General features: G+C 35.0%; 1 protein-coding gene and 1 non-coding gene across 2 annotated transcripts; both read left to right on the top strand.

Moving 5' to 3' along the window:
- The first annotated feature begins 2,075 nt into the window (after window positions 1-2,075).
- On the top strand, window positions 2,076-5,968 carry LOC110271065 (uncharacterized). The gene is made up of 5 exons (XM_088483342.1): window positions 2,076-2,150; window positions 2,658-2,771; window positions 2,977-3,051; window positions 3,136-3,246; window positions 5,933-5,968. The coding sequence occupies exons 1-5, from the start codon at window positions 2,076-2,078 to the stop codon at window positions 5,966-5,968; spliced, it is 411 nt and encodes a 136-aa protein (XP_088339468.1).
- Window positions 5,969-7,646: 1,678 nt separating this feature from the next.
- LOC148567709 (small nucleolar RNA R71) lies at window positions 7,647-7,754 on the top strand. Its single transcript, XR_015882846.1, has one exon. It is a non-coding gene; the product is annotated as a small nucleolar RNA R71 (small nucleolar RNA).
- Window positions 7,755-12,780: the final 5,026 nt, after the last annotated feature.

The raw sequence follows: 12,780 nt of genomic DNA, 5'->3' as shown, positions 1-12,780 counted from the left end.
TATGAAGAACTTTCCAGGATCCTCTTTCTTCTGAGGCAATCTCAGTAAATCCAATGCATTTAATTCATTGGTGAACAGGGGAGGTTCATCTCCCCAAGTCTCATTACCAAATAGTTTGGCATTCAGCTTCATGATTGCACCAAGGAACTTGGCAACTTGCTCTTCAGTGACATCCTCATTCTCTTCAGAAGAGGAATACTCATCCGAGCTCATAAATGGCATAAGGAGGTTCAATGGAATCTCTGTGGTCTCTAGATGAGCCTCAGGCACTACAAAAAAAAAGAGTTTAAAATGGCATTTATATAATGACAACTTTAAAAAACTGCCATTATATTCGGATATTATGGCATTTTATGACGTTGCCATAATTAATTTTTCTAAAATGGCATTTTTTTTTGTGATTTTGGCGGTTTTTAACCGCCATTATCGAAGCCAGTATTTAAAAAAAAAAAAGCCAAAAGCCCAAAACCAAAAAAAACCCTAACACTTATCTTATCTGGTGAAAGTGAAACCCGAAAATGTGTAGCTGCTCTAGCGATCTTCTCAACGGCACTCTCCAGCGACCGCTCCAACGACTGCTCCGATGACGATCTTCTTAGCGGCGTTCTCTGACGATCTTCTCAGTGGCGTTCTCCGACGATCTTCTCAGCGGCATTCTCCAAAACAAAGGTATGACATCTTGCATTCTTCGACGATCTCCTCCAACGACGATCTTCTCCGATGACATCTCCTCCAGCGATAGCTTCTCCAGCGGCGATCTCTTTCTGCATTCGCCTCCTGTGACGATATCTTCCAATGACGATCTTCTCCGCGACATCTCCTCCAGCAACGATCTTCTCCGGCAACACCTCCTCCAGCGGCAATCTCCTTCGACGACATCTCCTCCAGTCGCGATCTTTTCCGGCGATTCCTCCTCCAGCTTCCTCCTTGCCATCTTCTGTGTCTTCTCCGCCAAAATCCTCAGTGCCTCCCTTTAGTTCTAGATCGGCAGGTCAGTTTTCTATCTTTCTACATTTTAGGATTCAAAAGTGCGATTTTCTGCTTTTTGATACTGTGATGAGTCTCTTCTTTAATATGAATATAGTTAAATTGAACAAGAATTACATTATTTAGATTTTCTTTATTTAAGAAAAATAAATGTATTCTCGTTGCTGTGTGAATGAATGCTTATGTTGTGTTTGATAAATATGATGTAAATTTTGATAATGACAGTGTTTGATGATGGAAACCAAGCGCAGGAGAATAGCTTCATATATGTGAGTGCTATTTCTTCTTTTTCCAGCTTCAGTTTATAAATTATAGCTTAAATCTTTCAAATTGCTGCATGCTTAGTTATACTCTGCTTTTGCTTTTGCTCGATAGGTAGGAATTTTGTTTTTCTTCTATTTCAAAATTGATTCAGTATCATTTTAAAATTTGATTACGTATTTTAAACAATAATTCAAAAGATAAGGTAAAATCACATGAGTATTGAGTGTTTGATCCTAATATATGGAATTTGGCTTGCTTTTCTATGGTTGATTCTGATTTTGGGTGATTTTTTGCTTTTTCGTTATATTATTATTATTATTATTATTATTATTATTATTATTATTATTATTATTATTATTATTATTATTATTATTATTATTATTAGAAGCTTGATTGCCACACTGCTAATCTGTTCCCATTGAAGCTCCAGTTTTAAATTTTTGTAGATATTGTTATAATTAGACATTAAATTTTATGTTTTAAAAGTTTGATAGATAGGAGTAGTTTTGTTGGAGATAAAAATGAGAGGGATAGTTACTATACTAAATGTATTTATGGACTTGAGAAAAGATTTAATATAATTAACAGATACCAAAAGGTAGTTATTGAACCCAATTCTCTTTCTTATATGTAATATATTTATATGTATATGGATATATAATAAAGATTATTATTAATATGCATATTTGAGGTTGATGGTGATGTGTCTTTGGCTTGATTCTCCCACCCTCTCTTTTGGCTTGATTTTTTTAAAGTGAGGTTCAGTGTGATTTGCGTGTCTATTTTTTTTTTAGGTGTTAAAGTTAGGAAGAAAGTTGTGTTAGATGGTCCGATTAGTTGTGGAAAGAGCATTGCACTTGCATTACACTGCACTTGCAATACACTGTGTAAAATCAGAGGTTTGTTTAGTCTAGTACCAGAACATTTGAGGCTGCTTAATGCATAATTTTTTTATCACAAGAAGGAAAATAATAGTCAATTTTGAGTTCTGTTCAATGATTGAGAGATTTTCATATTTATTTGTGGCTGGTGGTTGTGCCCAAAAGTGTATCTAAAGCACCCTTTTCATACTCATGCTTTATCAAGACTTGATAATTTGCTAGAAGCAAGAGCTAAGCAAGGGGTCTAGGTAACTCTTAATGTGAATCCTATCAGCTATGTGCTTTGTAACTTACTGATGGATAAATAAAATAGGGCATACATGCTTGTAGCATGTGGAGAAAGCTCAACTAGAAGATTTTTGCAATTAAATTATATGCATTAGTTGGGCTTAAGTTTTTCAATTAAAAATATTGTTAAGTCATGTATCTGTTGTAGCTAAGGATGCTTTTTGAAAGTTAAAAACAATAATAAACCTTCATACTTCACACTCATCAACTAAGCTATATATAATAAATTCATTATAGGTATCCAAATGCACCTATCACTTCCATCTTCCCTCAATCAAGTTGTCATTCCCGTTTCAGAAACTAATCAAACAAGACAGCATTCTAATAAAGGCAGCCTTGCATGTCCACCAGGTAAGTGAGTTTCTTGTGCTATTGCCAAACTTTTCTAAATCTGTTTTAGTTATATTTGGTAAAATTAAACAAATCCAAAAATTTTATGGTACATTATTTTTTATAAAATGCACCCTTCTGGTACAAAATTCTTTATATTAACGTTATTTTTTATAAGTAAGTCTGTTTTGGTTTTATATTAACATTACTGACTTCTGTCTTCAAGGCCCTCTGGTACAAAATTCTTGAACTTAGGTTCTTGCTTCAGAAGCCATTTTCAAGTTCAAATAGGCAACCTCGGGTCTTTTCCTATCCTAATTTTAAGATTTAATACAATTTGCTATTGAGTTTCATGACTGATGGTAACACAGAATATTGCCTGTAGGATCCAGTCAAGTCTTTATTTTGTAAACCAGATGAAAATGTTAGAGTAGCATACTCAGATTTGATTACTTCTTACAAGGAGACTTTAGATTCTATTTTGGAACTCCAAGAGGTGTGTTTCTTGACTTGGAACTTACATATGAAAGATAAAAAAGAATACAAATTTTTTATGCTGGTTTCATGTATAAAAAGAACCCATCTATTACCCAAGCCACAAACGGTAATTGATTTCTTTAATAGTACTTTTTTTCCTTTCTAGTTTCTTATAATTGACTCTAACGTTGCTTTTATGTGTTTGGTAATGAGTGAAAAAGAAAACGTACAATTCCATTTACATATTATTTAGCTATGTGGGGTGAAAACTGAAAACAATGCTTCCACTTTGGCTTTCAATTCATCATGCTCATAAATTTTCACTTGTGTGTGTCATCATGCCTCCTCTAATTTTCTTTTTTTGCTTCCAACAATGCTAAAAAAGACAAAAAGAGACTCCATCAACAAGTGTGTATTTATAGTTTCATGAATTGATGATCAGTGACTTTATTTATGTATACAAAAATAGATCCTATAACTAGATCTAATAATAATTATTAAGAATAAACTATTTTATAAGATTTCAATTTTATTTTAATTATTAGAATATTGAGTGTGACTAATTTTATGTATAAAAAATGGATCCCCTATATATACCTAGATCAAATAAACTATTTTAGAAGATTACAAATTTTATTTTAATTATTAGAATATTGAGAGTAATAATAAGTAATTCAATTCTAAAAACCAAATTAAAAATCTAGCTAGAGGTTATCCCATATTTTTTCTCCAGTTTAAATACAAGTTACTAAGAAGAACACGATTTCACTTTGATATCAGTAAACCCTCTTGAAAGGTTATCTTAAAGTCTTCAAATTTTAAATGAAAAATCCATTTTCTTGCATTAATTGTGACCCGCTAGTCATAACAAGAAGCTTCACTAATGCCTTAACAAATAATTTAACTTAACAACAAAAAAAGGTCCTCATATCAGAGCTATCTAACCATGTGACCTTAGAAAAGATGCACTCCAAAGTACTTTCTAACCATCCGTGGCTTAATAGAAAAGAATATTCTCTAATTTGTCTTTGTTTTTCCAAACTATCTATAGCTTTATATATCTATTCACAGTTTGGTTTAGAACACAATTAACTATTTTCTAACATGTTCCTCGCTTTATGTAGAGATGTTTTTCTTTTTTGAACTTTTTAAGCTGAAATTTATGTGAAATTTTAAGGGCAAAAAATGTAAGAAAGTGTGGGTTTCTTCTGTGTGTTGAGAATACCTTTTTTTCTTTTTCAGAGTTGAGAATACCTTCAAATATTATATCTTGTGTGTTGTTTTAATCACCCTTACCCCTTTTGCTCTTCTTTTTTGCAGGCAAGAATTGTTCACCCTGATAAAAATCTTTTATTTTTTACTTTTTATTGTTTTATTTTCTGGATTTTGAGATTTTATGAAAAAAAATAGTAAAAAGTAAAAACCATCGCTGTTAAGTTACTTGTTTGTTTGTTTGATTTTAAATGATTTAAAATATTTATAATTTATCATTTAATTTTTATATTTTATAAAAAAGCCATTTTTATTGAATAAGATTCTTCAGGACCCTTTGTATTTGGTAGCAAAGATTAATATATACTTATATCCTTTATTAAATGAAGCAGTAATAAGAATTTTGGAGGAGATTTAATTGTCGGTTGAATACTCATTTAGTCTTGAGATTATGGAGATAGGTAGCAAATAATTTGTTATCAAACTAAATGTAAATATGATTTTTATAAGTTAGCAATGATGGCCCAGTTCTCTAACATAACCATAATTTTGGGTTCTACAACTAACAAAGTTCATGCTCTTCTTGTTCGAGCCAAATTTCCTTTCAAATAGATGCTTACTAGTTAGATGCTCATCTTTTTCCTTTGAACCACTAACTGAGGTCACAAAACAGGAATCCCATTTCTCTTTAGTTTAATGTTAATTTCAGTGTAATTTTTTTTATCTTGTAGGAAAAAATTAATTTGCTATACACGACTACTTGAGAAGGAAAAATTAATTAGTTTTCATGTGTAGTTGGCTCTATAATCTTAAATTAGTTTCATTATTGTATCAATGCTATGTAATTAGACATGATAAATGTGTTAAGTTTCACTTTATTTTAAGATATGGTTAGAATAATTTTTTATAGTCATTTAGGCAACTGCCAGTTGGTATTATATTCAGCCCTTATTATAACTTCAAATTTGACTCTCATCAGTAGCAAATGAAAGACAAATCTTATATGCATGAACTTTGAGGAAAGACATGCCGATAGCAGGTTCTGACATGCTATCTAATGTGTATAGAATAATATATAAGTATTGATATTGATGCTCTGTTTAATTATGTCTAATAATAGTGTTAATTAAACAAATGTGTGTTCTTTTATATAATCCTATAGCGATAGAATTTCTTGTTGCTGCTTATGATTCCTATTATTAATATAATTAGTAGTAGTGCTAGCTTTGTTCTTTGTTGTAGCTACCAATTCCTTTATGAAATGGAACACTAGGATTAGACATAAACATGACAAGATCGTACTGAAAAAAAATAACACTGTTAGAATTGCTGATTTTCCTCTGCTATTCAACATCAAAACTCTTCTTACTCTCTCTTTTTTCTTTTCTTTTCTTATAAATTAAATCAGACTTAAAATGTATATCAATATATGCCTTTTTCTTGTATTTCTTGTGCTCATAATAATTATATTTTTGTTGTTGGAATTGGATCAGGAGAGAGATTCTATCACCAAAAGAGTTAGAAAGTAGGTCTTCTGGAGCAAGCAACAAGGAAGCATGACCTTGCTTGATATGTTAAGACGTATATTAAGGATTATATGTTAAGGTGTATTATTGAAAAATGTTACTTTGACCTTTGTTTTTGGATTATGACATTTCAATTATGACTTTGATTATGACTTTTGGATCATGTATGAATTAAAAATCATCTTATGATGTTTGATTTATGGCTATGCCTTTTGGTTATTACGAGATTTTTAAGTGAGTTTCGAAAATATCACTTTAAATTGGTGGTTTCAATCTTATTTTAAAAAGCATAAAATTGTCATCATAATTAGGTACAAACGGCGGTTAGAAACCCCCATTTTAAATGAAAACGACGCCATTATACGTTGGTAGAAACGGCGGTTAAAAAATTCCATTTTAAATGAAAATGATGCCATTATATTTTAGTAAAAATGGCGGTTAAAAACTGCCATTTTAAACACAAAAGATGCCATTAAAACCTGGTAAAAATGGCGGTTAGAAACCGCCATTTTAAACACAAAAGATGCCATTATAACCTGGTAAAAATGGCGGTTATAATGGTAAAAACGGCGGTTTCTAACCGCCATTTTAAACAAAAGTGATGTCACAACATCCTGGTAAAAACGGCGGCTGTTTAAAAACCGCCGTTTTATCCACAGGTAATTGTGGCGGTTTTCTGAAAACCGCCGTAATAACCAGAATGGCGCCCAGAATAACGGCGTTTCTTAGAGGCGCCATTTTCGGTAATAATGGCGGTTCTAACCGCCGTAATTTCCAAAAATAACCGCCGTTTTAACCCTATTTTTTTGTAGTGAGGGTCCTTTGGTTCCTCAAAGGGAAACTCCTTATTGACCACTGGACGTCCCAGGAGGTCTTCCTCCTTGGGATTCACGTCCTCTCCTTCCCTTACAGGTTCGGCCATGGTGATTAATTCAATGGCCTTGCACTCTCCTTTTGGATTCTCTTCTGTATTGCTTGGGAGAGTACTAGGAGGTATTTCAGTGATCCTTTTACTCAGCTGGCCCACCTGTGCCTCCAAATTTCTAATGGAGGACCTTGTTTCATTCATGAAACTCAGAGTGGCCTTAGATAGATCAGAGACTAAATTTGATAAATTAAAAGTATTTTGTTCAGAGTTCTCTGTCTGTTGCTGAGTGGATGATGGAAAGGGTTTACTATTATTAAACCTGTTTCTTCCACCATTATTAAAGCCTTGTTGAGGATTTTGATTCTTTCATGAGAGATTTAGATGATTTCTCCATGATGAGTTATAGGTGTTTCCATAAGGTTCACCTAAGTAATTTACCTCTGCTATTGTAGGGTTCTCAGGATCATAAACTTCTTCTTCAGAAGATGCCTCTTGAGTACTGTTGGATGCAGCTTGCATTCCATTCAGACTCTGAGAAATCATATTGACTTGCTGAGTCAATATTTTATTCTGAGCCAATATGGCATTCAGAGTATCAATTTCAAGAACTCCCTTCTTCATAGGCGTCCCATTACTCACAGGATTCCTCTCAGAAGTGTACATGAACTGGTTATTAGCAACCATGTCAATGAGTTCTTGAGCTTCTGCAGGCGTTTTCTTTAGGTGAATGGATCCACCTGCAGAAGTATCCAATGACATCTTTGATAGCTCAGATAAACCATCATAGAATATATCCAGGATGGTCCATTCTGAAAGCATGTCAGAAGGACACTTTTTGGTTAGTTCTTTGTATCTCTCCCAAGCTTCATAGAGGGATTCACCTTCTTTCTGTTTGAAGGTCTGAACATCCACTCTAAGCTTACTCAGCTTTTGAGGAGGAAAGAACTTGGCTAAGAAAGCCTTGACCAGCTTATCCCAAGAGTTCAGGCTAACCTTAGGTTGAGAGTCCAACCATATTCTAGCTCTGTCTCTCACAGCAAAAGGGAAAAGCATGAGCCTGTAGACTTCAGGATGTACTCCATTAGTCTTAACAGTATCACAGATCTGCAAGAATTTAGTTAAGAACTGAAAGGGATCTTCAGATGGATGTCCATGAAACTTGCAGTTCTGCTGCATCAGAGAAACTAGCTGAGGTTTCAGCTCAAAATTGTTTGCTCCGATGGTAGGGATGGAGATGCTTCTTCCATGTAAATTGGAATTTGGTGCAGTAAAGTCACCAAGAATTCTCCTTGCATTATTGTTGTTGGGTTCGGCTGCCATCTCCTTTACTTGTTCGAAATTTTCAATAAGGTTGTCTCTGGATTGTTGTAATTTAGCTTCTCTTAGTTTCCTCTTCAGAGTCTTTTCAGGTTCTGGATTAACTTCAACAAGAATGCCTTTTTCTTTGTCCCTGCTCATAAGAAAAAGAAGAGAAAAAGAAAAGAAGAGGAATCCTCTATGTCACAGTAAAGAGGTTCCTTATTGTTAGTAGAAGAAGAAAAGGAATAGGGGTGAAGAAGAATGAAGAATCCAAACACAAAGGTGATGATAGGAGCAGAGATGTGAGATGAAAAGAAGTGTTAGTAGATGAATAAATAAATAGAAAGGGATGAGAGGAGGAGAGAATTTTCGAAAATAATTTTTGAAAAAGAGTTAGTGATTTTCGAAAAAGGTTAGTAGTTTTTCGAAAATTCAAATAAAAAAATAAAATAATTAGTCTAATTAAAAAGAAATTTTGAAAAAGAGGGAAGATTTTTTCGAAAATTATAGAGATAGATTTAGTTAGGTAGTTTTGAAAAAGGTAAGAAACAAACAAAAAGTTAGTTAGTTAGTTGAAACAAATTTTGAAAAGATAAGAAGTTAGGAAGTTAGAAAAGATATTTTGAAATCACTTTTTTGAAAAAGGTAAGATAAGAAGATATTTTTGAAAAGATATGATAGAAATTAGTTTTTGAAAAAAGATTTGATTTTTAAAATCTCAATTAATGACTTGATTCACAAGAAATCACAAGATATGATTCTAGAACTTAAAGTTTGAATCTTTCTTAACAAGTAAGTAACAAACTTGAAATTTTTGAATCAAAACATTAATTGATAATGTTATTTTCGAAAATATGATGTAAAATTAAGAAAAATATTTTTCAAAAATATTTTTGAAATTTTCAAAAATAACTAAAAAAATTAAAAAAAGATTTGATTTTTGAAAAAGATTTTGAAAAAGATAAGATTTTTTTAAATTGAAAATTTGATTTGACTCATAAAAACAACTAGATTTTAAAAATTTTTGAAAAAGTCAAATCTAATTTTCGAAATTTTAAGAGAAAAAAAGGGAAATATATATTTTTGATTTTTGAATTTTTATGATGAGAGAGAAAAACAAGAAAAATGATGCAATGCATGAAAGTTATGGATCAAAACAATGAATGCATGCAAGAATGCTATGAATGTCAAGATGAACACCAAGAACACTATGAAGATCATGATGAACATCAAGAACACATAAAAAAAACATGCAAGACACCAAACTTAGAATTCTTTAATGCTTAGACATAAAGAATTCAGGAATGCATATGAAAAACAAGAAAAGACACAAAACATGCAAATGCAAAGATCAAATAAGAAGACTTACCATGAATGCATGAATTTTCGAAAAATGCAAAATGAATATGCAATTGACACCAAACTTATGACATGACACATGACTCAAACAAGAAACATGAAATATTTTTGATTTTTATGATTTTATGAATTTTTTTGTATTTTTATTTTATATTTTTCGAAAATCATTTTGAAAAAGAAAAATAAGGATTCCAAAATTTTTAATATGAATTCCAGGAATCTTATGCTCTTTAGTCTAAAGCTCCAATCAAAGGGTCAGGCATGGCTTAATAGCCAGCCAAGCTTTAGTATGTAACTCAGACATGACAAGCCTAACATGCCCTACAGAGGAATTAGACATGGCTTTACAGCCAGCCAGGCTTCAACATGCTTCATGAAACACTAGAATTCATTCTTAAAAATTTTGAAGAAAAATATATTTTTGAAAACATTTTTATTTTTAAAAAAATGTTTTTTTTTCGAAAACAAAGGAGAAATTTTTGAAAGAATTTTGAAAAATTTTTGAAAATAAAACAAAAAGAAAATTACCTAATCTGAGCAACAAGATGAACCGTCAGTTGTCCAAACTCGAACAATCTCCGGCAACGGCGCCAAAAACTTGGTATGCGAAATTGTTACTCAGGTTGTGAATTATTGTTCGAAATAGATTCCCTGGAGATGGCACCAAAAACGGATGCACAGAGTCATGGTCTAAACATATCTTCACAACTTCGCATAATTAACCAGCAAGTGCAGTGGGTCGTCCAAGTAATACCTTACGTGAGTAAGGGTCGAATCCCACGGAGATTGTTGGTATGAAGCAAGCTATGGTCACCTTGTAAATCTCAGTCAGGCGGATATAAAATAGTTATGTAGTTTTCAAATTTTTGTAATAAAAGAAGGATAGAAATAATTATGTAAATCATTGGTGAGAATTTCAGATAAGCGTGTGGAGATGCATTCGTTCCTCTGAACCTCCGCTTTCCTGCTGTCTTCATCCTATCAGTCTTACTCCTTTCTATGGCTGGCTTTATGTAAGGATGTCACCGGTGCCAATGGCTACTTTCAATCCTCTCGGGAAAATGGTCCAAATGCTCTGTCACAGCACGACTAATCGTCTGGAGGCATCACCCTTGTCGTTGGTTGCATCCTATTCCTCTCTGTGAAAATGGTCCGATGCGCTGTCACTGCATGGCTAATCATCTTGGAGGTTCTCGATCATACTGGAATAGAATTTACTATCCTTTTGCGTCTGTCACTACGCCCAGCACTCGCGAATTTGGAGTTCGTCACAGTCATTCAATCCCAGAGTCCTACTCGAAATACCACGGACAAGGTTTAGACTTTTCGGACTCTCATGAATGCCGCCATCAATCTAGCTTATACCACGAAGGTTCTGATTAAGCGATCTAAGAGATACTCATTCAATCTAATGTAGAACGGAAGTGGTTGTCAGGCACGCGTTCATAGGGAATGATGATGATTGTCACGTTCATCACATTCAGGTTGAAGTGCGAATGAATATCTTAGAAGCGGAATAAGATGAATTGAATAGAAAAACAGTAGTACTTTGCATTAATCTTTGAGGAACAGCAGAGCTCCACACCTTAATCTATGGAGTGCAGAAACTCTACCGTTGAAAATACATAAGTAATGAAGGTCCAGGCATGGCCGAATGGCCAGCCCCCAAACGTGATCAATAGATCAAAAGATAATCCAAAGATGATCCAAAGATGTATAATACAATAATAAAAGGTCCTATTTATAATAAACTAGCTACTAGGGTTTACAGAAGTAAGTAATTGATGCATAAATCCACTTCTGGGGCCCACTTGGTGTGTGCTTGGGCTGAGCTTGAGTGTTGCACGTGTAGAGGTCCTTCTTGGAGTTGAACGCCAGCTTTTGTGCCAGTTTGGGCGTTGAACTCCACTTTGCAGCTTGTTTCTGGCGCTGGACGCCAGAATTGGGCAGAGAGCTGGCGTTGACCGCCAGTTTGCGTCATCTAAAATTGGGCAAAGTATGGACTATTATATATTGCTGGAAAGCCCTGGATGTCTACTTTCCAAATCAATTAGAAGCGCGCCATTTTGAGTTCTGTAGCTCCAGAAAATCCATTTTGAGTGCAGGGAGGTCAGAATCCAACAGCATCAGCAGTCCTTCTTCAACCTCTGAATCTGATTTTTGCTCAAGTCCCTCAATTTCAGCCAGAAAATACCTGAAATCACAAAAAAACACACAAACTCATAGTAATATCCATAAATGTGAATTTAACATAAAAACTAATGAAAACGTCCCTAAAAGTAACTAGATTCTACTAAAAACATACTAAAAACAATGCCAAAAAGCGTATAAATTATCCGCTCATCACATGTTGAACCTCAAGAGGGTGCTAAACCTCAGTGGTGACCTGTGTCTCTGGAGGTGCATTCTGATGAGTCGGCTCCTCAGCCAGCTCCTCCTCCAGATCCTGCTCGTCGGAAGCGGGAGAGTCTGGGAACGGCGGTAGCTCGATGGCCTGTGATACAAACACCTGGTCGATACGGTCGAGACGTCGCATGACACGACGCTCGAGGCACTCCATGAAGCAAAGTAGGTGCTGCACCAACAAATAAGTCGGCTCAGGTGCTGGTGGTGGTGGTAAGGATGCTGCGGCTGCTGAAGTATAGGGGGGTCCTGCTGCTGCTACTGATGACGAGGGCTGAGCTGCCTCCTCCACTGCTCTAGCTCGGGAACGGCGTTTGGGTGGGGGCTTCTCGTGCACCCACCTACCCCATGGAATGGTAACCTTCTTCTTGTCGTCATCTGGGGATGGTGGTGTCACGTCATCATCCTCCCACAGAACATCAGCCATCTCGATCATGCTGGTGATCAGTGTAGGAAAGGGCAGTAGGCTACAGATATGTGCATGCCACATACTCTGTCTGATCAACCGGGGGAAGTTTACCTCCTTCCCCTCCATCACACACCCAATCAGAACCAGCATATCCATAGGAATCTCTGAGAAGTGAGTGGTGGGCAGAATATAGTAGGTGAAGATATGCTGCCAGGTCTTGGCCTCCTTCGACAAATAAGCGAAGCGCATCCCCTTGGGCTTCTTGTTCCCAGAATCCATCACCCAAGGAGTGTCAGGTGTGGCAATCGCGTGCTTAAGCGCCTCATAGTCAAATGTCATGCAGTGGATGGCTATCTCTGCCTGCTTATAAGCGCCGGTGTCATCAGGACGATGGTGGCAGAGTAGTGCATCCCCAATGGCAGCCTCAGTGATCATAATCTCTCTACGCCGCAGCTGAACTGAATCAAGAGTGGCTCG

Source organism: Arachis ipaensis, chromosome B4, assembly GCF_059453495.1.
Source record: "Arachis ipaensis isolate K30076 ecotype BB chromosome B4, ASM5945349v1, whole genome shotgun sequence".
Classification (NCBI taxonomy): Eukaryota; Viridiplantae; Streptophyta; class Magnoliopsida; order Fabales; family Fabaceae; genus Arachis; species Arachis ipaensis.
The sequence above is the reverse complement of the archived record's forward strand: the minus strand, read 5'-3'. Positions and strand labels throughout refer to the sequence as shown.

What these genes read in the sequence shown, in the direction of transcription:
- LOC110271065 (XM_088483342.1), top strand. Translation starts at nt 2,076, where the DNA reads ATGGTCCGATTAGTTGTGGAAAGAGCATTGCACTTGCATTACACTGCA. An exon ending in TACACTGTGTAAAATCAGAG is followed by an intron (nt 2,151 to 2,657) that starts GTTTGTTTAGTC and finishes AATTCATTATAG; the next exon opens with GTATCCAAATGCACCTATCA. An exon ending in GTTCAAATAGGCAACCTCGG is followed by an intron (nt 3,052 to 3,135) that starts GTCTTTTCCTAT and finishes TATTGCCTGTAG; the next exon opens with GATCCAGTCAAGTCTTTATT.